Source organism: Sipha flava, unplaced genomic scaffold (assembly GCF_003268045.1).
Source record: "Sipha flava isolate LNK unplaced genomic scaffold, YSA_version1 43_pilon_pilon, whole genome shotgun sequence".
Lineage (NCBI taxonomy): Eukaryota > Metazoa > Arthropoda > Insecta > Hemiptera > Aphididae > Sipha > Sipha flava.
The window spans coordinates 2,652,355-2,675,539 of record NW_020273171.1 but is presented as its reverse complement, the minus strand read 5'-3'; the positions used below and the strand labels follow the sequence as shown (position 1 = coordinate 2,675,539).

Below are 23,185 nucleotides of genomic sequence, written 5' to 3'. Positions count from 1 at the left end.
TCGTTAAAAATCCAAAATTTGATACGTATAAAACTATTTTGGACATTTAAACTCGTATGGACCATAATTAACAATAATGCCTTAATTTTTAAGTTGTAGCAACTGTAATATATTCAAATGGCCTTCTAATAGAGGTTACTAATTTTAGCTACTACACATCTTTGCCAAAACGCATAAAATACGACAAAATATGTTTTTACTTTCTAAAATTAATGTCTCTATTAGATTAAAAATGTGATAATTTATTATCTACACATTATTCTGTAAGTGTATATTGTCATATCAATAATAATTTTCTTATGAAATAGGTTATAACTACACTATTGTTTATCAATTGGTTTTATTTTCATAAATATGAAAATATAATAACATTGCTTATTTATAGATATTTAACATTTTTTAATCATTAAGTCTATTTCAAGTATTTCAAAAATTGATTGCATAAAAATAAGTAAGTACATAACATATCGATTATCTTATGTTCCGTGACGAAGTTAGACGTTATAGGTTACATCTTAAATGTGTATTTCCATATATATATATATATATATATATATATATATATATATATATATATGGTAAAATCAAGCTTCGACTTCCATTGTTATATTTTCTAAGGTCGTATCGTCTATTGGCTCTTAGGTTATTAGGTTATTAGGTCATTATATAAGATAAAACGTGTTGTGTGTTACCTTGATTCGTGCTATCAACAGTATTGTTTCCGTATAGATTGTTGACACTGAAGAAATTATAGCCGGTAAAATCATTTAAGCTTAAATCTTAAAAAAAAACTATTAATATTGTAGTCAGTAGCGTACCGATAGGATGGCATGACAGGCAATGAGTCATGGGCCCATGACTCTAGAAGGAAAATCGATGAATGTTAAGAATCCAAAAAAAAAATAGATAACCATTATTATAAAACTTTTTATATTTACTGTAAATTAAAATGTTTCAGCACACTGAGTGCTACTAAAAGTTTGAGTGTCTTATAATATTAAATAATTATAATTATATAATGATGTCTACATGTTTACTGCTATGTTTATTTGTATTATATTTATTTATAACATTTGTAGTATTGATATTTGATTTTATAATTGATATTGATAATGGATATAATTAAGTTATTCTTAATTTAAATAGTGCTGTTAATTGTAAGAGCTTTTAAGATTGTTGACAGAAGAGAGTAAAGGGACTAATCAGTGATTTTAAATTAGATATAAAACTTGAAAGAGTATCAGCAATTTTGTGTTCTATGATTTTGATATTGATTGTGAGTTTTGATTTTTGGTAGTTTCCGCATAAGATTTGGTCTTAGACTGGGCGTTGGAAATAAAATTTTAAAATACCATGTTCTATAGAAAAAACTATGCTTTTTGTAAAACTAATTTACCATTAAAAAAATGACAGTTACACGCTTATATATTATTTTATATGCAATGTTCGCCGGTCGATGCATGGCGTCTACAATATTAGTATATATAAATATAATAATAATTTTGGAAGAAAAATAACAAGGAAATGCACTCTACATTTAATACAATATAATCTAGGAAATCTTATTGGCGACTGTTGATTACTCAATTTATATATAGGATCTTTAAGTGGCCCGACATTACTTTCAATCGAACAAGAAACAGCTCGACAGGTTAACATCAAAGATTTAATCGATAAGTTTGCTTAAACACAAGCAAAAAAGAAAAATTATCTTAAAACTGACATTACTTTAATATAAATTAAATATTTTAAATTTTGTGTTATTACCTCGTTAATATTATTTAAACCAAAAAAAAATGAATTACATTTGATGTTTATTAAAAATTTACCATATGCATAATTATAGAAGTATACAATATATTTTTAATATATTAAATTAATTATTTATTAATCTTTTGCATGGGTTGATCTTTGTAAAACTAAAGACCTGCTAGACAATTTTGCCACGTTCTAGTTCGCCCTCATTGTAGTATTTTTTTATTCCTAAACATATTAAATCATAAAGCAATGACACGATTACATATAGAAAAATATAATAGACTGTTCATAAGCCGAAATCTAATGACAAGGTTACTTATGTATTATTGGTCATATTTTTTACTTATGACAATAAAGTAATGCACAAGAATAAAAACATTTTAAAATTTTCACTTTAATCGATACAGTTAACAGTATAATAATTACTTTCTGAAACTCATCAGAAAATACTTCTAAATAACATTGAATAATAATTAACGGACCCAGAGTTATGTGGGTATATTAATTATAAGTGTCACATCAGTTACTCATCATCCTATATGCTTTATTAATAGTGTAAATATTGCACTTACCACGCATGTATAAAAAAAGGACCTCACAAATCGGATCTTCTGCTCGTACGACAAAATAAAAACTATAATACAACAGTGTATTATAATCCAAAATTAATTAAGCCAATCTTATAAGATTCATTGACCACCCAAAGGCCAAGGAATCGCATGTATATATTTTTTCATACTTTTTGTAAGTTTATTTAAATTATAAATCATTTATAAAATTCAATTTTAACTTAAATGGCAAACTAAAAAATATTATAATGTTTTAATGACTGTTCGATTGATAATTGATATAAAATACCGTTAACGTAAATAACTACTCGGTACATACTCGTACATTAAATTAAATTAAATACAAAAAAGATATGATACTATGAATAATAATCTAATTTTTTACCTTTTGTCCTTCAACAAATATTGAATCTCGATTATATTGTGTAATAAATTATTATAAAAACCATTAACGTATGATATAAATAGTATGATCAGACATGAGACGTATATGTATACTTTTTAGCCCGTAAAAACTTAATACATGTAGACAAAAAAATAGTATAAAATATCATTAGGTATCGAAGATTATATTAATACATATATTCATACAAAAAGTAATTATTTTTCCTTATGCATTATCAAGGAAATCATTAAACCCTGTACACAAAACATAGCTTTATTTTCAATATTTTATACTACGCTCGCGTTTCGTTATAATATTTTCGATAATATATCAGGAATTATAATTACGTCAAGTATCAAAAACATAGCTTTTTGCATTGGTAAAATTTTACATACAAATCACGTACAGTGGTTACCTATTTTATTGTTTAAGACTCGATAATGGGACTGGTATTATAATAAATAATTGCTATGACGGTGTACGTTATCTCTTTTAATGCGACGACACCTGTTTTTTGCAAATCACGAAATACCTAACCTACTCAATAAAGTTGGGTATAATAATGAACATTTATTGAACAAATCTGTTTAAAAATACAAATTTAAATTGTTTACGTCTAAAACCAACGATGAATCACTGCAGTGATTCACGAACCACTGAGTCATAACTCCTGATATGTAACAGCGTTAACGCTAACTTCAAACGAACACCGGTGACCGAAAGTTACCTACGTTTTACAAAACCGTTTACGAATAGCACATTTTACGTAAACCACCGTTTTGAACGCGTGCCGGACAAACGCGTCCGCGATATTTGCGATTGAATTCTAAGTACGTTTCGTACGCGAATTCGAACGCCGGACCACGGAAAGGATGGGTACAGGAACGCTGCCGAAAGCCTGGTCGGTCATCGAGTTAAATTAATGGTTAAACGAAAGCGAGAAACACTTCCCCGCACGTGCGCGTACGAACGTGTTACACGGAGTGGTAACAACGGTAATCATAAACGTGTTATAAGTGATCCAGTGGCGCGCGCGGGCGCGTCCCACCGAGAACCAGTGGACCGCGGTTCCGAACGAAACGTGTCCGGGGGGTAAAGGGGTGGGGGGAGGTAATGCTAAGAAAAATTTAAAAATATTGTTGTACGCGTTCTCCTGTGTTCCCGGAATCGTGGCGCTTGAGCGCGCCACACGTTCGTTGGCAGAACTGTCAACACGTGAAAGCCGAACGTAAATACACACGTGAAGCCGGCGTAAATAAAAAAAAAAAAAAAAAAAAAACGGTAATAATAAAACAAATTCTAAGCTTATGCGGTCGGGCGTTTCAGTTGGACGAAGGCCGACGAATAGTCAGCACGCGAATACCGGGCCACGGGGACCACACGGCACGTTGACGCGGCTCGCTGGTTCCGGACAGTCGATAATCGTGTGCGCGCGCGTGGAGGGGAGGGTCGCGGTAGAAGGCCAAGTAGAAAAAATCACACGCCAACATGAGTAAGTCCATTTGTCGAATATTGTTTAAAAACACGAATAACCGAACGGCGAACGCGCACGTCGAGTTCAACAAGTGGTACCTGCAGTTACCCAAACGGTAATGCTCGGTAACGCCGCTCGACGATGTTCCGTCTTGGCATGTCGTTCCATTCGTCCGGCCGTATTCGCGCGACGACTTTAATGCGTTACGAATAATAATAACCGTAACAATAACAATATTTCGTTTCTCTTTCGTTTACACCGAAATGTTCATCGTCCGATTTTATCGTTTAAACCCGGCGTTAGCGTTAATTTTCGATTCGCGATTGTGTGAAACCAAAGTGTGTACATCTACGCGACTTGCATTCGTGCATTCATGTCTATCAACTTCACCTGTTTCGATGTATTCGAGACGATATGCATTACCAAAGTTTTCAACGGATTAGGTCAGCGGTTCCCGAACCCTTTCGGCCACGGAGCCTTTTTTTTTAAACACCATTTTCTCGCGGAGCCCCGAGAAATATTCATTGTTAAGTTTTATTTGTCTTTGTTCTACGAAGCATATTACACGTTAGTGGCGGCGCGATGGTGATTTCGTTGGGTGGTCGTTGCCCGTCGTGTAAGTTTAAATATAATAACTTTAGAATCATGCGTTTTCTCAAAATAATTATTTAGAAGTGTGCGAGTAATAATTGATGGGTGGATGGTTAAAATTGATCACCAGTGCTACGCTAAAAAAAAAGTTCGCTCCGCCACTTTTACGGACGATATGCATTTTTACAGGAGAAAACTCAAAACGAGATAGTGTACATTTATTATTATATTTATATATGTATAATATAGGTACTCGTATCTGACTGGGAAATAACTGAAATGCGAATGCGTATTTTATAAAATTAAAAAATTAGACTATCCTATTGCGATTTTAATATTGTTTGTATACATATTGGTGAATTATAATTGAGTCGATGGAGTCTTGTAAAAATATATATTTTAAATCACGATCAATAATTATTACGTTATTCAATTTTCTATGGTAAAACGAACGGAGCTCTTGAGGAACAATTGCGGAACCCTAAGGGCTCTGCGGAGCACAGTTTAGGAACCGATGAATTAGGTGATTGAAAGATATAATTCTTGTTAATTGTATAATAAATAAAGCTATAAAAATGTATGTTTTATAGTATTATTTTATGTGGTATGAAAAAAAAAATAATAATTAAAAATGAGATTGTGATATTGATACAATGCACTCTATCATTTGGCTAAATAATGTAATCAGCATTTTTATTATTATATGTTTATAGATTTAGAATGAATATTGTACAACACAAACGTCACAGCTGAAATGCGCCACGCTGTAGGATATTTTACTAATTACATATGGTATAAATACAATAAAATGAAGTGTTTGCAGTGCAAATATACGAGCCAATTAAGAAATACGTTGAGTTATCATTATTCATATTATCCATTGTAGACTCGTGATAGTTGTGCAATAATATCCTTTACATATGATAGATTAAAAAATATTTTATACATCAAACCTACACAAGTGGATCTTTGTGTAACAAAAAATAGTCATAGATGAGCAATCATATCACAAATTATAATTCTGTTTGGAACTCATAAGAATTTTTTTTGGAGAAAATAAAATTTTTTCGAACTTCTTGCGTATCAAAATTTGTCCCATTCACTTGCACTATCTTATAAGACTAACTTTGAGTTATTTGAGTTATGTATAGGTACTAATTGAAATCATATTGCTTATTTTTAAATTTCAACTGTTATTGGATGCAAACATTATAATATTACATAATAACAAAATTGTTACAATTCTGAAAACTGTAATACTTTGTACATCATTAATAATTATTATGAATATAATTTACTATGTCATCTCATAAAATTATATAGATTAAATACGTACTACTACTACTACATGATCATATTAATATATATAATGCATTAAATAAAATTACCAATGTAAACCACCTATTTGAATGAAAATATATTTATTATTGGTAGAAGTTATTAATTAAGTATTTTTTTAAAAAAAGAACAATAACTCCAATGTAGCGCAATTTTTTGATAAATTCGATTAAATGCAAAATAGTAGCTCATAGTTATAATTGTATAGTTGAAGAATTCATCTTAAATAATATCATACAAAAAACGATTCGAGATAGAATCGAGATTTTTAAACAATGGTCATGTTTTTAGATAAAAAAGCAAAGCATCAAAATTGTGGTAACCTTACAATAATGAACGTTTTTTCTTCTCCAACTTTTAGTATACATCAATTTAACTTAATAATGGAATTACTCTTAAAAAGTTGTGGTACAAATTTTTAATTTGAAAATCGCTACCCCCAATTAATTTTAACAAGTTATCTATCGCTGTACCTTATAGTTAGAGAAATTAAAGTATAATTAATACATGAAAAATCTTATAATAATGTATAAAAAATATGTTGTTATGTTCTAATTCAAAAAATAAAATTCCCAAAGACTTAAAATATAGAATTAATTTTTATAATTATTTCATAGACCTGGAAATTTGTAACCTCGAATTATGAAAAACAATTGTAAAATTATGATTATTATGCTAATCTAACCATAAAACATCCATTAACTAAAAAAATATATGTAGGTACAATATAATTATATATACATTTTTTCACCTATAAAATTTTAATTACAACATGTTTGCTAATTAGTATAAAAATATGAACATTATTTAAATTGTATTCGTGAATATACATTTTGATAAATAAGTATTTCTGTATTTTAATATTTATACATAATTATTTATTTTTATATTCTTAGTGTATTAAAAATATCTTATCTTATTACTTGGAGACAATAATGCCATGTAAAATACGCTGAAAAAAATAACATAATCCCCGGTACACGTCATTATCACAATAAAGCTTGTGAAAGAATGTATTAAATAGTTTTTCTTTTTCTTTAAAATCACTTCGTTTCATTTTTAAATTCTTTACATGTGGACTTTTAGAACCGTTGCACTACCCACAAACATGCATATTCCTTATTTTATTGTACATATCATCAATGGGTATAATAAAACACCAGTAAACATAACGCAGATGTAAACAATGAGCTGAGATCTTCGTTTCAAAAAATAAAAAATCCATTAATAATAAATAAATATTTATATAATATAAGATATAGTACAGTATATTAGATATATAACCAAAATGTGTGAATATGTTTTATACTCGTTGATTCTTAAACCATTATGTGATAATATAATACAAATATCTTTTATAGAACATAAAATAATAAATATTATAGAATTATAATAACTGTAAGTTACTAGTAATACTGAATAATTAGTATAATGCTCATCTAAAGTAAAATTTCATAAACAGGTTATCTATTGTCAAAAATAACAGAGCTAATTTAAATATTAAAACAGCTGGGATAATAAAACTAATAGCTGTTATTAATAACCTATACAATCAAATCGTTGTGCTATAATATTTTTTTTTAATAAATACAATTTAATTAAAAATACATTCATCCTTTCACTCAGAATCTAAAATAATGATACCAAAGTAGAATGTTCGAGTATATTAATAAGATATTTAAAGTTTCTTCTGGTGTCCAACAACGGTTTTATTTGGCTCATATTCTATTTTTATTATATATAAACGATATTTCTCTACCTCACTCAAAATTACTTTTGTTCGCCGATTATCTAAAAATGTATTATTATTATTATGTATTAATATTTAAAATATATTATAAAAGCAATCTCATCTCATCTAGCAAGGGTTTTCAACCTTTTAAGGTAATGCCCCCTTTAATACTATTTTATACTGTCACTCCTCCACCTTACCATAATAAGATTTAATTATATTTAATATATATATATCTTTTCTTCTTATATTCAACCCTGTGGTTGGTTTCGCACGCGCTCTCTATTCTTCCCTGTTTCTAGTTAACCTCTTTAGTTCCATGTAGTTTGACAGTCCTCGAATGTCCTCGGTTTCTCTGACCTTCAATTTTCCCTTCTGTTATTCTATAAACTAGTTCGTTTTTAGTCCTCAATATGTGACCAATCTTGTTCCATCGTCTTTGATGGTATTGAGTATTCTTTGCCTTCATTTATTTAACTTTATTATGCTTTCATTAGTTCTATCCAACTCACTCATAGCACTCTTCTCCAACACCACTTTCCATAGCTTTCAAGGATTCATTGTTGGATTTGATTTTTTTTTTTTTTTTGTGCCTTATTTAGTATCTAGGTTTTGCAACTGTATAGCTCCATATTTCATACAAATAATTGTATGAAGCATTTCTTCGCCTGAATACTTATACTATTGGAGCATAACATTTTTTTTTTTTGACTCATGAATGCTGATTTTGCCTATGATTCTGGATCTTATTTCCATAATTCAGCCACCTTATTTAATTGAGCTGTCTATGTATTTAAAATATTCCACTTTTTCAAGTAGCCGATTTCCCACTTGAATATTAATTTTACAGATTCGGTCTAATTTTTAGCAATATAAATCATGCTGATCATGCTGCAAATCATTGTTGGTCAAATAAATACGAAAATATGAAAATTAATGAAGTTGTTTTGAAAATGTAATAAATTTATTTGTTAGAAAAAAAAATTATTATTTAAAACTATTAAAAGAAATTATATTCTATACTTTCTTAAATATTCAAATTTAAATTTAGTATTATTAAGTAGAATCTACTAGTATCTGATACAAATTAATGAGAGGGTTGGCACTACTTAGTTCCAATGAATTTTGACTTAGTAATATCTTGATTAAATATAAATAATCAAAAGTAACGTTTTAATTACTTGTTGTATTTTATAAATTTTCTTAGTGAGGTGCACCTCCCAAAGTTGAGAATCGCTGTCTTACAGAATGATCTTTACTTGCTTTCCAATTGGGGAAAATTTAATAAATTATTTTTTAACTCTTACAAATGTAAATGCATGTCCTACACTCGATCTCGTTTTTCTATTGCTTATGTTTATAATATCGAAGCCGTACACCATGAATAAGTTCATATTGTCAAATATTTTGGTATAATATTTGATAGCAAATTAACCTTCAACAATCACGTTGCATAAAAGAAATTATATTTAAATTTCTTACATTATATATTAAATAACATTGTTGACTGTCCTGAATTTTTACATAAATTAAACTTCTATGTTTATTTTAATATGTATCATATATTATTGATTTATTTTTTTGTATTGCTTCAAAAGTGAAATATGGATACGTTATTTAGTTTCATATTTATTTTTACAATTATTTAATTATTTTGTTAAGGGCTTCAAAATTCAAATTCCTAAATAATTTAATATCAGAATAGTATAATAATATAAGAATTAATAATCATCCAAAATATACCAAAAAATTACTAAAATATACAGCCAAATTATTTTTGAAATTTAAATTTAAAATTATTGATGGTATTGATAAAATACTAATAAAAATACTTTATAAATTAGTATATAAATATAAATAAATAAATGCTTAGCCTGGAGTGTTATTGTATTTTTGTATACCTGATGATGCATTTTTAAATAGTCATACATTACAAATATAATAATACTCCAAGCTAAACTTTTATTTATTTATATATATATAAAAAATATTTATTTATTTTAGTTTTGACAAAACGTGGAAAAATATTTAAAAATATTTTTAATATTTTAAATACAATTTTATATATTGATAAATTAACTAACGAGTTTTATTTATAGTTATTTCATTTCTAAGATATAAAATAAACTACAAAAACTAAACTATTTTAGGTAGCATAAAATAATTATCAATTTTTTAAATATTAATATGCGTTTAAAGCATATATTTCAAGATTGTAATGGAGTCGGTACTTATTAGATACGACAATAGCATTTATTTTTAGACTACGAACTAAGCAAAGAATGTATTTACATACAAATATTTCTGAAACTAAAAATATTAGCTTATGTGTATTTGTATCTTATTTAAAAAATTTTTTCATAAAACTATTATTTAATATCAACGTAATTCAATATTTTTCTTTTTAATAAACATCTACAACTTGATTGTTAATGAATTTAATAAAATGCACAACGATATCTTTTAGGCATATCTTAATACATACTTATGATTTAAATTGTATAGGATGTCAAGTGTTAGTTTAACTATTGGAATTTTTATAAGAAAATTATCAAATTACAAATTTTCTTAATCTTTCATACCTTTTAAGTTTTTTTTTACTCCTTAAAATGTGAAAATTAATTATAATTTATATTTCCGTTTTTTAAAACTTTAAATTCATGAACTATGACCCATTGTTAACTACAAAAATATTCCAAAGAAACAACTATTACATATTTAACCTACACAGTGTAATCTATATATAAAAAATACAATAATTTAATAACGGTAGGTATGTAAAAATAAATTAAAATTTCAAAAATAAACAAATGTTTATGTTAACAAAAATTTATTTTATTTATACTGTAGAGTGCATTGATCACAAACCTCTTGCGTCATAGATAAGAACCCGGATTATATGTAGACAAAAACCATAAAATATGCAAATTTATATCATAAATATGCAAATAAAAATAACAAAATAAAATTGTTTATTACCAACTAATTCAGTGTACGATCTAAAGCAGGGGAGGACCCAGAAAAAAATTTCAGGGGGTTTTGAAAAAATAAGAATAATTACCGACAGATCCGTATTTAAAAATTTGGCGCTCCCGGCATATTATTTATGACTCCCCCCCCCTAAAAAAAAATAAATAAATAATAATAATATAACATTTATTATTTCATTCATAATCGAGATTTTTTAATATTAAAATATAACTTAAAAATGAAAATCGTTTAATACTTTTTTTAATTAACAAATTAAACAAATTATAATATAATAAAACATACTATTTCCTTTTTTTTATTGTTTTATTTTTTTTTTCATTAGGTACATTATTTTTAAAATTAATTTTGCTAAAATATTTTGCCGCCCCTGAGACTTGACGCCCCCAGACATGTGCCTAGCCGTGCCCCCTCTAAATACGGGCCTGATTATCGTTATTTTGAAATAATTTACTATTAACTATAGATTGACTATTGTCGATCATTATCACATGACCATACAACATAAAATTTAGGGAAACCGTCAATCATAATGTACCATTGTAAATAATATTATATCGATTACGTATATTTACTTATTTTTACTTACTACTAATAAGCGACTTACAAACACGTATTATTTTTACGAAATATTGCCATCATGAAATTTAAAAAATTTGAGTTTTAAGTACTAATAGGTACCTTTTAGAACGTTTGGAAAATTAGAAATTATTAAAAATTCACTTTTCTTAACAAAACATTTTTTTTCTAGCATATTTTAATCGTGTTTTGAACAGTTCATTTTTTTAAAGTATATAAGGTAGGATAACTACATTTGAAATTAATCATCCATTCATTTCGTGGGGGAGGGGGTTGAACCCCCAAAACCCCTCCCTGCGTCCACCATTGATATAAAATAAAAATTATAAGCTACCTAAATAAATGTAAAAACAAGTTTATTAAAAACTCAGGTAAACATTATTTTTACTACATTGCGTTTGAAATTATTATATCAATTTTATTAAATAAATATATCACGAGAACCAGCATAATGTAGTAGGTAATTTTTTTTTTTAACTTTTAAACTGTAAACTTCAATGATTATCTCGAAGTATACTTTTGTACTTGGAAAATTGATTTTTGACGTCAAATGATACAATTATTGATTGGTCAATACTTAAAATATAATAAAACAAGATTCAACTAACAGTCTACCATATAATCTTTGTATGTATCTCACCATTGATTTTATTATACATTTTATCAATTTAAAATATTCATGCTATTTTCAAGAGTACACTTGTTAAGTTAGATCTAGTAAAATCTATCCTTCACTGTCCTTCTAGCATTTTTAAATATTTTGTTCGATAAATATACTTTCTCAATATGATATTTTACTTTTTTAATTTTGTTTCAATACATTATTACCAATTCTTATGACTCATTATTATGAGTAATGTAATATGTTATACGAATAATAATAAACCATTTGGAATTTATTTAGTTAATAACAACGTATGCTCTTAAATTCACTCTTGAATTATTGCTCCGACTTGTTTCGAAAACATATATAATCTAACCGTTTGATCTGTAAACAAATATAATTAATATTGTATTTTTCTATCGTAATGAATATTTTCAAACTTCCTCGTACAGTGATGTAACGTAATGATGTAATGTGGTACTATTTATTTCAAGGTTCTGCTAACGTGATTGGAATAACACTGTTTTCAGTAAAATAAACATTGACAATCATCACTTATAGTTAAGCTGTGAAGGTTCAATCGAAATTTATCTCAGAAAATAATTTTTTTTATAACTAAAATAGATTTAAAAATTTAAATTGGTAATTTATTTATCAACTGATTTAACTACAATGACTTTCAAAAAGTATTTTATACTGTGTTTTAATATTTAATCGAATTAATCGCCAATTATACAAAATTCACGTTAGTTATTTTTTTATTTCCAATCAACAGGTGATGATGAAGACTTACCGACGACCAGATTAAAAGATTGTGAACCCATCAATGATCCCGAACCTGGTTATTCTAAAATGTAAGCGAAACTCTGTAATGTAACTAGTGCCGGATTAAACGTTTGTGGACCCTTAGGCAATTAAAATTTTGGACTCTACAAAATTTTTCATCATTTTTTACATACATCTTTAACATTACTATCCAATAATTAAAATAAACAGCTTTAATAATAACCAACTATTATTAATAAATAAAACTATATTTATTACATTTTTTTTATATGCAAGAAAAATTAATTAATTATTATATTGTTTCTATTTTGTTTTAAATAATTTTATTATTATTACTGCATACAACACCTACAACTTAATATATACTATATTTTTTGATACTTTTTTCCCGTAAATTCGTAAATAAAATAAAGGTATTATTAAATAAAAAAAAATATTGTTTTCCGTTTTCACAGGGCCCCTTAAATGATTGAGGCTTTACGGTGGAAGCCTACTCCTCCTAATGGGTAATCCGGCACTGAATGTAACATGTCTACTTTAAAAAAATCTTATTGAATAAACAAAATATTGTTTAACTTTATATTGAACTTTTAATTTCTGTAAATGGCTTTCTAAAAATATATATAATTCATTTACAATAATACACAATTTTTAACGGAAACGTATAATTTTTTAATGTCCGTTAAAACAAAATTAAAGAAATTACTAATAATTTTCTTTGTTAACGATAGTTAATTGTAACCCATAAAATAATTGAAATAATAAAATTTCCAAGGCCCTTGTTAATTATTAAAATTTTTTCTTTAAAAAAAATATACAGTACTGTACTTCTATAATATTTTTATTAATTTTATTAAAATTAAAAGGAAAAACGCTAACAAATAAAAGTAACGTTATTTTCTATTTGAAAAAAATCAAATATATATAAATAAAATAAATACAAGTATTATAGCCTCTATGTAATTTAATTATAATAATTTATTAAATGCTTTAATTAAACCAATAATTTCATTATTTAATTCATTTTATTATATTAAAGAAACTGACTACTTTTTTACTTCGATAGACCGAAACAAAGTGACTTAAAATATAATGAATAGGAAGTATATTACATGCATAGAACCTTGATATTTGATAAAATTGATATTTGTGTCAAGGAAATAGAAAAATGCCTCTTTATATCTCCATCGAAAATAAAAAAAAATTTTCGAGAATATTTTATCCTAAATTAATTTGATACGCCAAAACAGGTTCAAAAACAAAATCAGAAGCCGAAGATACTACATAGTTTTAACATTACTAATATTCATGTTTGCAGTGCTCATTGCAGCTGTTTTCGGATTATCATATGCCTGTAAGTAATAAATTATTTACTTCAAATAGTGTAAAGTGAAAAGAAAAATAAGTTTTTATTTTAAACTACTACATAAAAACTACATGTTTTTTTTTCTTAATAGACCTCGCGAAGGCAAATCAAAATAGTAAACTATGCACAACAGAAGACTGTTTAAGATCTGGTTAGTGTATTTCACGAAAACCCGTTGGAAGTCTAATGAGCATATGTCATTATTAATAATTTGTATATGTTATAAAAAGCTACAGCACTAGTGGAATCAATGAATACTTCGGTCGATCCGTGTGATGACTTTTATGAATTTGCTTGTGGGCATTATGGTATAATGCATCGAATACCAAAATCAGCGCATTCAACTGATAGATTTTCCGAATTACATGCTCTTATGCTAACATTCATCAGGGGTATATATATATATAATGTCCAATAAGGTGATATAAATTGGTAGTTTTTAAAATATATTATAATTTATTTTAAGATTATATGGAAAAAGAAGATAGTAATCTTGATCCTGAAGCCGTATGGCAATCACGACGGTTATACCGCTCCTGCATAGCAACAGGTAAATCAGTGTACGTCATAAATTCATAATACTATTTTATGATATAATATGTTTAATCCAATATATCCAATATATATATATTTAGATGAAATGGACGCAGCCGGACTTAATCAATTAGTTGAAATTTTGGATAAAATTGGCTTGCCACATTTAGGACTCCCGGCTAAAAAAAAAAATATAAATTTATCATCTATTTTAGCTAGTGCCAAAAAACATATCAGTTTAGATTATTTATTTACAACCGATATCGAAACTGATCCAAAAAACCGCTCAATCAATCAGATTGCTATTGGTAAACCAAGAGGATCAACTGTGTTTCCTATGTAAAAATTGATTAATATAATATACTTCATCGTCCATTTGTGTTATAAATGTTTAGCTTATAATATTCATCTTTCAGCCATAAAACAACAGAAAATATGAGAATTATGAGTTCCAGAAAAGGTCGAGAAACAGAATTTTCAGAAGAAAAAGTAGACAAAAATGAAGAAGATACTGATGAAGGGGTTTATTATTTAAAATCTTTTGGAAAATATTTTAAAAAAGTTTGGTTAGAAATTTATAAGTCTCAACTAAATAGTTCCAATCCTTCCGATATAAAATTGGAATCTCTAGCAGCTCAAATATTATTGTTCAATAATGAACTGGCAGAAGTAACGTACCAAATTATAATTTTTTAATTTTTTTTATAAATTTTGCAAATAAAATTAATAATTAATAATAATTGTAGATAAAAGATGAAGTATACGACACAGACGGACAACTTCCATCAATTATGTCGGTAGACGATTTACAATTATTCATGGACAATATTACACTTGGGGCTACTGAATCACACGATCATTACGTATGAATTTATTAATAATAATCATGATATTAGATATAATTATTATACACAAAAAATAATATTTATTTAATACGTTTTCAAAATAATACGAGTATGGTCATACTTATTGGGCAACTAATTGTATTCGATACATAGTACGTTGTTTGTATGAATAAATTTCATTTTCTTTAAACATTTTTCACAACTTTTGTGGTTTTTTTTTGTTAATTTTATTGGGTTTTCTTGATTATTTGGAAAACTGTAGAGATATTAATAAAAAAAAAAAACCGGAACGATTTTCCTGGTCAAAACAATGTGAAAACAGAGAAAAAATCATTGAATTGAGTTTAAACATATAAGAACAATTTTAAAAGACATTGATGTATTACAACCTTTAACTAAAATTATTATTATGTCTAAATTTAAGCTTCTTCGCACTGCATATTAAGTGCTAGTTTCTCTTTTTTTAAATTAATCTATATATATAAATTAATTTTTATTTGTATGCATTCCTAAAAAACTACTTAATTAATTTTTATGAAATTTGGTGCAAAGATAGATTAGACCTCGGAGAAGGATATAGATTGGTGAAAAAAGGACTGGGAAATATGAGTTCAACTGATAAGGCCCGAATGAGCAGCTGTTATTTTGTTGTTGCTATAAAAAATAAAAGGAACTGAAAAGAACCTCACTTTCATATACCTCAGAGTGAATCTAGAAAATTGTGAACGTGCCTATTTTACTGAAAATAATATCACAGGAAGCATAAGTGAAACTTTTCTCATTCCAATTATTTTGTCAACCATACGATCATGAAATGTACTACTAGTACCATCAGAAATTGTAGAAACTCTTCTGGATGATGGTCGAATATTTATCACTAAAATTACCGTTCAATATGAAAATTAATGTAAGTCCAACATGCATTATCACCAAAAATTCGGATATGGATGAATTCAAATATGTTTACTCATTATATGGGACGAACGTACTATGGCATACAAAAAAGCATTGGAAACGTTGATCGTACACTAAAAGATTTTAGAGGAAATCAAAAATTCTTTGATGGCACACTAATTTTATTGTCTGGTGATTTTCGACAAACTCTAACAATTAAAGCACGTTCAACACCAATTGATGAGCTTTACGCATGTCTCGAATAATCATTTTTATGACAACACGTACATAAATTGAACTTGAAGACCAATATATAACGTGTATAACTACAAAATGATACGTCCGCTGATAATTTCTTAAAACAATTGTTAAACATTGGGAATAGGAAAACTGTGATCGATGAATTGCTCATTGATTCATATTGCCAACAAATTTCTGTAAAACTACAGCAACCTCCGATGAATTAATTGACTTTGGAAATTTTCCCAAGTACATTACAAAATTACAAAAATCATCAGTGGCTCAGTGCACGGGTTATATTAGTAGCCGAAAACAACAATATCAATACAATCAGTTTCGGCGTTCAAAACGGAATTTCTGACGACACGACAACTTCTTTACTGTAACGAATCATGACGAAGTTGTCAATATTCCTATTGAATTCTTAAATTCATATGATTCGCTAAGTAAATTGGCGTACCCGTCATTCATCTACGAAATATTAATCCTTCATGACTGTGCAATGGTAGCAGGCTTTCAGTGAAAAAGTTGATGAACAACATTATCAACGCAATAGTTTAAAATGGAAAATGTATAGGCGAAGATGTACTGTTACCACCTTTCTCAATGGTTCTAACAAATATATTATTCAAATTCAAAAGTTTGCAGTCCACGGTGCGACTCGTCTTTGAAGTGATGATCAACAAAGCACAAGGAAAATTGCTACAATTGTTTGGAACTGAGTATAGAAAACCAATGCTTCTCATATGGACAACTGTATGTGGCCTGTTCAAACATGTACATATCAGAAGGAAAATCAAAAAGTATTGCACAACAAAAGAAACCAATGCACTTCAATAAAAAAACATTCAACCGATAACTTTAACTGTCAGACTTTTCTCGATAAAACTTATAAAAATACACAATGATCCAAAATAAATTTAATATTGTTGTAATGATATTACTATTCCTTTAAATTCAGTAAACGGTACAGCTAGGCATGTACATATAGTATAGCACATAGCTATTAATTAATAATTATCAACTATTAACCATAATATTAATTTGATGTTAACTTATAGTTTTTAATTATATAGATCAACTGGAAGGAATATTTTTCAATTCTGTTTGCGGATGTAAAAAATATTACTTTGGATTTTGAAACTGATTTAATCCAAGTAAATAACATTGAATACTTTGAAGCTTTATTCAGAATAATAGGTGAAAAGGGAAAAAATCAGCATGGTAAGTAATAAAATAAAAAGTAATATTTGTCTTTTAATTAAAATTAAATTGGTTGATTTTATTATAATTGTTCATAATTTCAGTACTCAATTTATGGTGGGAAGTCGTAACCACTCTTTTACCATTCACTACAAATCAGATGCGATTCATTCAAGATACATTTTACTACGAAACGACTGGGTTAGAAAACAATCCTTCGCGTTCACTTTATTGTGCAAACGCTGTGAACACTATGATGGGAATGGCTGTTTCTAATTTGTTAATAGATTTGGAATACTTAGAGCACAATAAACAAATGGTATAACATTTAAAAAATAAAAACATTTATTGAAGTATAAATAATTGTATTTTATGTAGATGGTTGAAATGATGAAAAACATTCATGAGGCATTTGAAAAAATAGTCAACGAACTAAAGTGGATGGACGATATTACTAAAAACAGAACACTGAATAAGGCACGACTAATGAAAACATTTGTTGGCTTTCCAGAATTTATAAAAGACCAAATGGAACTCGATAACTACTATGCTGATGTATTTCAGACTATATTATTATATCGTGCATATTTACACATTATTTTATTGCTGATTTTATTAACTTGTTTTATTTAGTTGGAAGTTGTGGAAAATGACTACTTTGGAAACGTCATACGTTATATACAACGTAATTTGAATAATTCTCTGATATCACTCAGAGAAATTAACAATTATGACATAAACTCGTAAGTAAATAAAAACATTGAACATCATTCTAACAGAAAAATAATACCAATGGTGATTTTCTTAGATGGGCATCAGATCCTTTAGAAGTTAATGCTTTCAACTGGATCCAAGCTAATGCAATAAGTAACAAATACAATTAAAATTCACGAACATACATAACACAATGTTTCTATTTTTAGCTATTCCAGCTGGAATTTTGCAATTCCCTTTCTTTGGTCATGATTTGCAGTAAGTACAAGATTTATTTATGATAATTAATCTATTTATTTATAATATACTATTTAAGGGTGCTTAATTATGGTTACCTTGGCTCTATATTGGGGCATGAGCTGACCCATAGCTTTGACAATACCGGCCGAAAATTTGATCAAGATGGAAATGAAAACATGTGGTGGACAAATCAAACTACAAACGAATATGAAAAACGTACTAGTTGTTTTATACAGCATTATGAGTCTTATACAGTACCTGGAATTGAAGAGAAGGTATTAAAAATAAAATATTTCGTCTTTCGTACAATAATTATTTCAATCAGAATTATAATTTAGTAATTTAGTGTTATTTGGTTTAAAAACTAACATTGTTTCAATTAAAAATGTATAGAAAATATGAATATTTATCTAAATCAGTTTATGTTTAATGTCTGAATTCTCGAATAAATGATTATTTTAAAAAAAAAATTTTCCTTTGAAAAACTTACAGTATTTGTTCTAGATTGGACTTGAAATTTTATCAAAACCTTATAACTTTACGTATGTCATAATATAATAACTATTAAAACATCTACGTAAAGACACCAATTATAAAATGACGTAAAGTAGGGATTAGAAGCTCTAATACTGGTACGCTCTTCCCCTTATAAATATTCCAAGAGAAGGAAAAACATTTGATAGATTTTCGAATATTTTTATAGTATTTTTTTTTATACCTTGAAAAACTATAATACATTTCTGTTAAAACAAATTTATTGAACATATACAATGATCAATATAGAATATATCAAAGTATTATTGAAATGAGATTCCGTTAGCTTCGGTTCTATCCCTGATCTGGGTTTAACTAATAATTTAAAATAGAATATTGTATGATGTATAAAAATATTTGTATAATTTAGATTAACGGTAAACTGACATTAGATGAAAATATAGCTGACAACGGCGGAATAAGAGAAGCGTTGTGGGCTTATAGGACATTTGTGGCTGGAAATGGTGAAGAAAAAAAACTACCAGGATTAGAAGATTTTAGCCACGAACAAATCTATTTTTTGGCATTTGCAAATGTAAGTTAGTCGTATTATTAAAAATATGTATCAAAATGATTTTATTAATTTTTTTATACATAACATATTATCACATGGATATTTTTAGAATTGGTGCGAATCAGCAACAAATGAATCGATATCGAATAGTTTACTAGATGAACACAGTCCAAATTATATACGAGTAAACGCAGGATTAACAAATTCTGAAGAATTTAGCGAAGTTTGGAAGTGTGAAAAAGGTACAAGAATGAATCCAATAAATGAAAAGTGTAAAATATGGTAGTACTACGTACATCAAAATATTATTATTGTAAAGCTATAAGTACGATAATATTGTTTATTAAATCCAATATAACATTAATATCTTAATATCGCGCCAATCGACTGCGGGTTATGTATAATTAATCCATATTATTTAAATATTATACGTTATATAAATGTCTTTAGGACGCATTTTTTACCAAATTATGTGATACATAAATAAATTCATGCCATCTCAGGGATATGTTATTATTAATAATTGTTGCCATTAAAAATGTTAACATTAAATATACAATACTTAGTCTCAGTGGTTGAATTGGAAAAAAAAATAAAGGTGGACTCTAAATGTAGCTGAACAATTAGCGTTCCAAAGCAAATTAATCTAAAAAAAACCGTGAGGGACTTTGTCCCCCCCACCACCTAAATGCATCTACAATATAAATAATTAAATATATCTAATGATTAACACAGATATCTATAACAAATAATAAACAATACTAATAGGTATTTATTTGTATTAATTCTATCAACACAGCAACACGTCTAGCAAATTTAAAATCTAAAATGTAAATATATAGCCACATGATAAAAATAATTAATCAATTAACTTTCAATTTAAAATAATTCATGTATTTTACTGTTGCCTACAAAAAGTAAATATTAAATTTATAGATTATAAATGTTACTCTTTTATTAGTATATTAATTTTTTTTTGTCAATATTAATTTTAATATTTGAAGTTTAATATTAGTCAAATAATTTATTTCATCCCGTCACATTATTTTTAGGAATAAGATTTGCTGAGAGTTAAATAATAATTATTTTTATCATAGTTATATATATGTATTGCTTTAAAATGTATGACCAAAAAAAATTTAAGGCACTTTTAACTGTATTTATTAACTTTTTTTTTAGGTAGGTACTAGGTACTTAAGTAAAAAGGGCTAATAACTTTTTTCGGAAAATCAAGTTTTTTTTATAAATTTTATCAAATTACAAAAAAATAAAAATTGCCGGGACTGACGTTCATTGATAATCAGATTGTACATCAGTTTTTCTAATAAATTTTATTTCTACTTACTTATGTTTTGTATATCTATTTTTTTTTTTTTTAAGGTGGGATTTATGAGGGTGGATTATCAAAAAAAAATAAAAGTACACCGGTAACAGGAATCTGCGCATGCCTATGATTTATTATTAAATTAAAGTGTTTTAATTACCTTGGTTATTGTTTTTCTTTTTATTGAAAAAGTCCGATATGGACAATTTTTGACGTTTATTCATGTTTATTTGTTTATTGCTGACGTGTCATGTAGGACTGTAGGAGTGCGGTTGAGGTGTTTACTAGTTTACTATTTTCAACAAAATTACAATTTATAAATTACATACGCGAGTACGCGACAAGCTAACATAATACTGATTACTCATTCGTGGCGCACCTCGTTTCCAAATAAAATATAAATAATATTTAATTTTCCTTGAAAACGATCAACATTTGTTAATCGTCGATAACTAAAACAACGGACGGATTCTCAAAATACGGAGTCAATATATTATTATTGTCAATGGTTTACTAAAGATCGTTATCGTCGGTACACCCAGGGAAGTTTTCGTAATAGTTATATTTTTAGCAATTTAGCAGTTTGTACCACGAATTAATACGCAGTGGAAACACTTGAAACGTGTTACATAAATTATATAGCATTATTATATATTTTATTATTGCGTTCCTAATATACATATGTGCTAATAATAATGAACAGATTACGAACTAATACCAAAAATTAAATAAAATATTAATCGTTTCCAATTTTTTTCATATTTATTTAATTTTTCTTAGAAACAAATTCATATTCATATAATTGTTGAAGGACGCTGCGTCCCCTGCGTTCCTTGATGAATTAAATTAAGGGGTACGCTATAATATGAAGAAAAATGAAGAGTAGCTCAGACCCTCTGCGTCCCCCCCCCCAATTCAACCACTGCTTAGTCTTAAAACACGATTATGAAAAATAATTGTACTAACATATATATAAATCGATATTGTGATAACTTACAGGGTTTTAAGACCACATATTATTTGGTCGTAAGAAAATATTTGAAATATTACAAGCATAGTTAATTAATTCGTGTTCACTAAAATAAATACTAGTGCCATAAAATCAAACAACTTTAATGATTCTCTATGATCATAAAAACTTTGTTATGAATTGTAATCTCCAATCACAGTATTGTTATAGAATATAATTTTGTACAAAGTGTATACTTTTACAGTCTAATAATAGATTAAGAACTTTTTTTTTCAAATTGATTTTGTTCACAATTATATTGTGTATGGATTGTCCTGTATTAGTTAAATATTCAATGTATTAAATAAAACTAAATGTAATAAAAAAAATGTATTGAATTTTCCACGAGTCTAGTTGCTCGTACTAGTAACTCATAGCTAATTAAAACAACGCTAAATTTATAGTTTAAAAAAAAAAAAAATCGAAATTTAATATAAAAAAAATTTTCGATTAATAAATAAACTTAACATATACTACTAAGTTTGTTAAATTATTGTAATATATAATAAACATCTAGGTTTCAGCATAAATAATTTATGAGTGTTCAATTAAACTTTTATTTACATGATCAACAAGAGCTTGTGAAAAACATTATTAGTATAATCAATATAAGTATTATACTATAAAATAAAACTTCTTCAAATTCAGTAAGTTACTAAATTATTAAAGGGACATATTATAATCTACTGCTACTAACATTCTTACTAAAATAATGTAATTATATATTCTTATTTTTATTTTTACTAATTAAATGTAGACACAAATAATTACATAAGACATGATTATATGAAAATAATATAATGTATAACAATTAAGTTTAGTAATGTTTATGAAAATTATTTTAATTAATAATTTATCTTATACACCTAATCATAAATGACTGTAATAATAATTTATTCGAATATTGTATATGTATTATCTTTATATATATTTTTATTAATATTATCTTTATATAACGTATTTC

General features: G+C 27.0%; 1 protein-coding gene across 7 annotated transcripts; it reads left to right on the top strand.

Moving 5' to 3' along the window:
* Positions 1-4,022: 4,022 nt before the first annotated feature.
* LOC112689360 (endothelin-converting enzyme homolog) lies at positions 4,023-20,359 on the top strand. Of its 7 annotated transcripts, none has more exons than XM_025563043.1 (18): positions 4,023-4,204; positions 12,794-12,872; positions 14,123-14,158; positions 14,262-14,321; positions 14,401-14,562; positions 14,637-14,720; positions 14,806-15,043; positions 15,121-15,373; positions 15,451-15,567; positions 17,760-17,907; positions 17,991-18,205; positions 18,265-18,441; positions 18,520-18,629; positions 18,695-18,753; positions 18,810-18,858; positions 18,917-19,115; positions 19,745-19,909; positions 19,998-20,174. In XM_025563043.1, the coding sequence occupies exons 2-18, from the start codon at positions 12,845-12,847 to the stop codon at positions 20,172-20,174; spliced, it is 2,277 nt and encodes a 758-aa protein (XP_025418828.1). In that variant the 5' UTR covers positions 4,023-4,204; positions 12,794-12,844. The 7 variants fall into 7 exon arrangements, with proteins under 7 accessions (XP_025418828.1, XP_025418826.1, XP_025418824.1 ...); XM_025563041.1 differs by having other exon boundaries at positions 14,055-14,158; XM_025563039.1 differs by lacking the exon at positions 4,023-4,204 and adding an exon at positions 4,279-4,713 and having other exon boundaries at positions 14,055-14,158; positions 19,998-20,359.
* Positions 20,360-23,185: the final 2,826 nt, after the last annotated feature.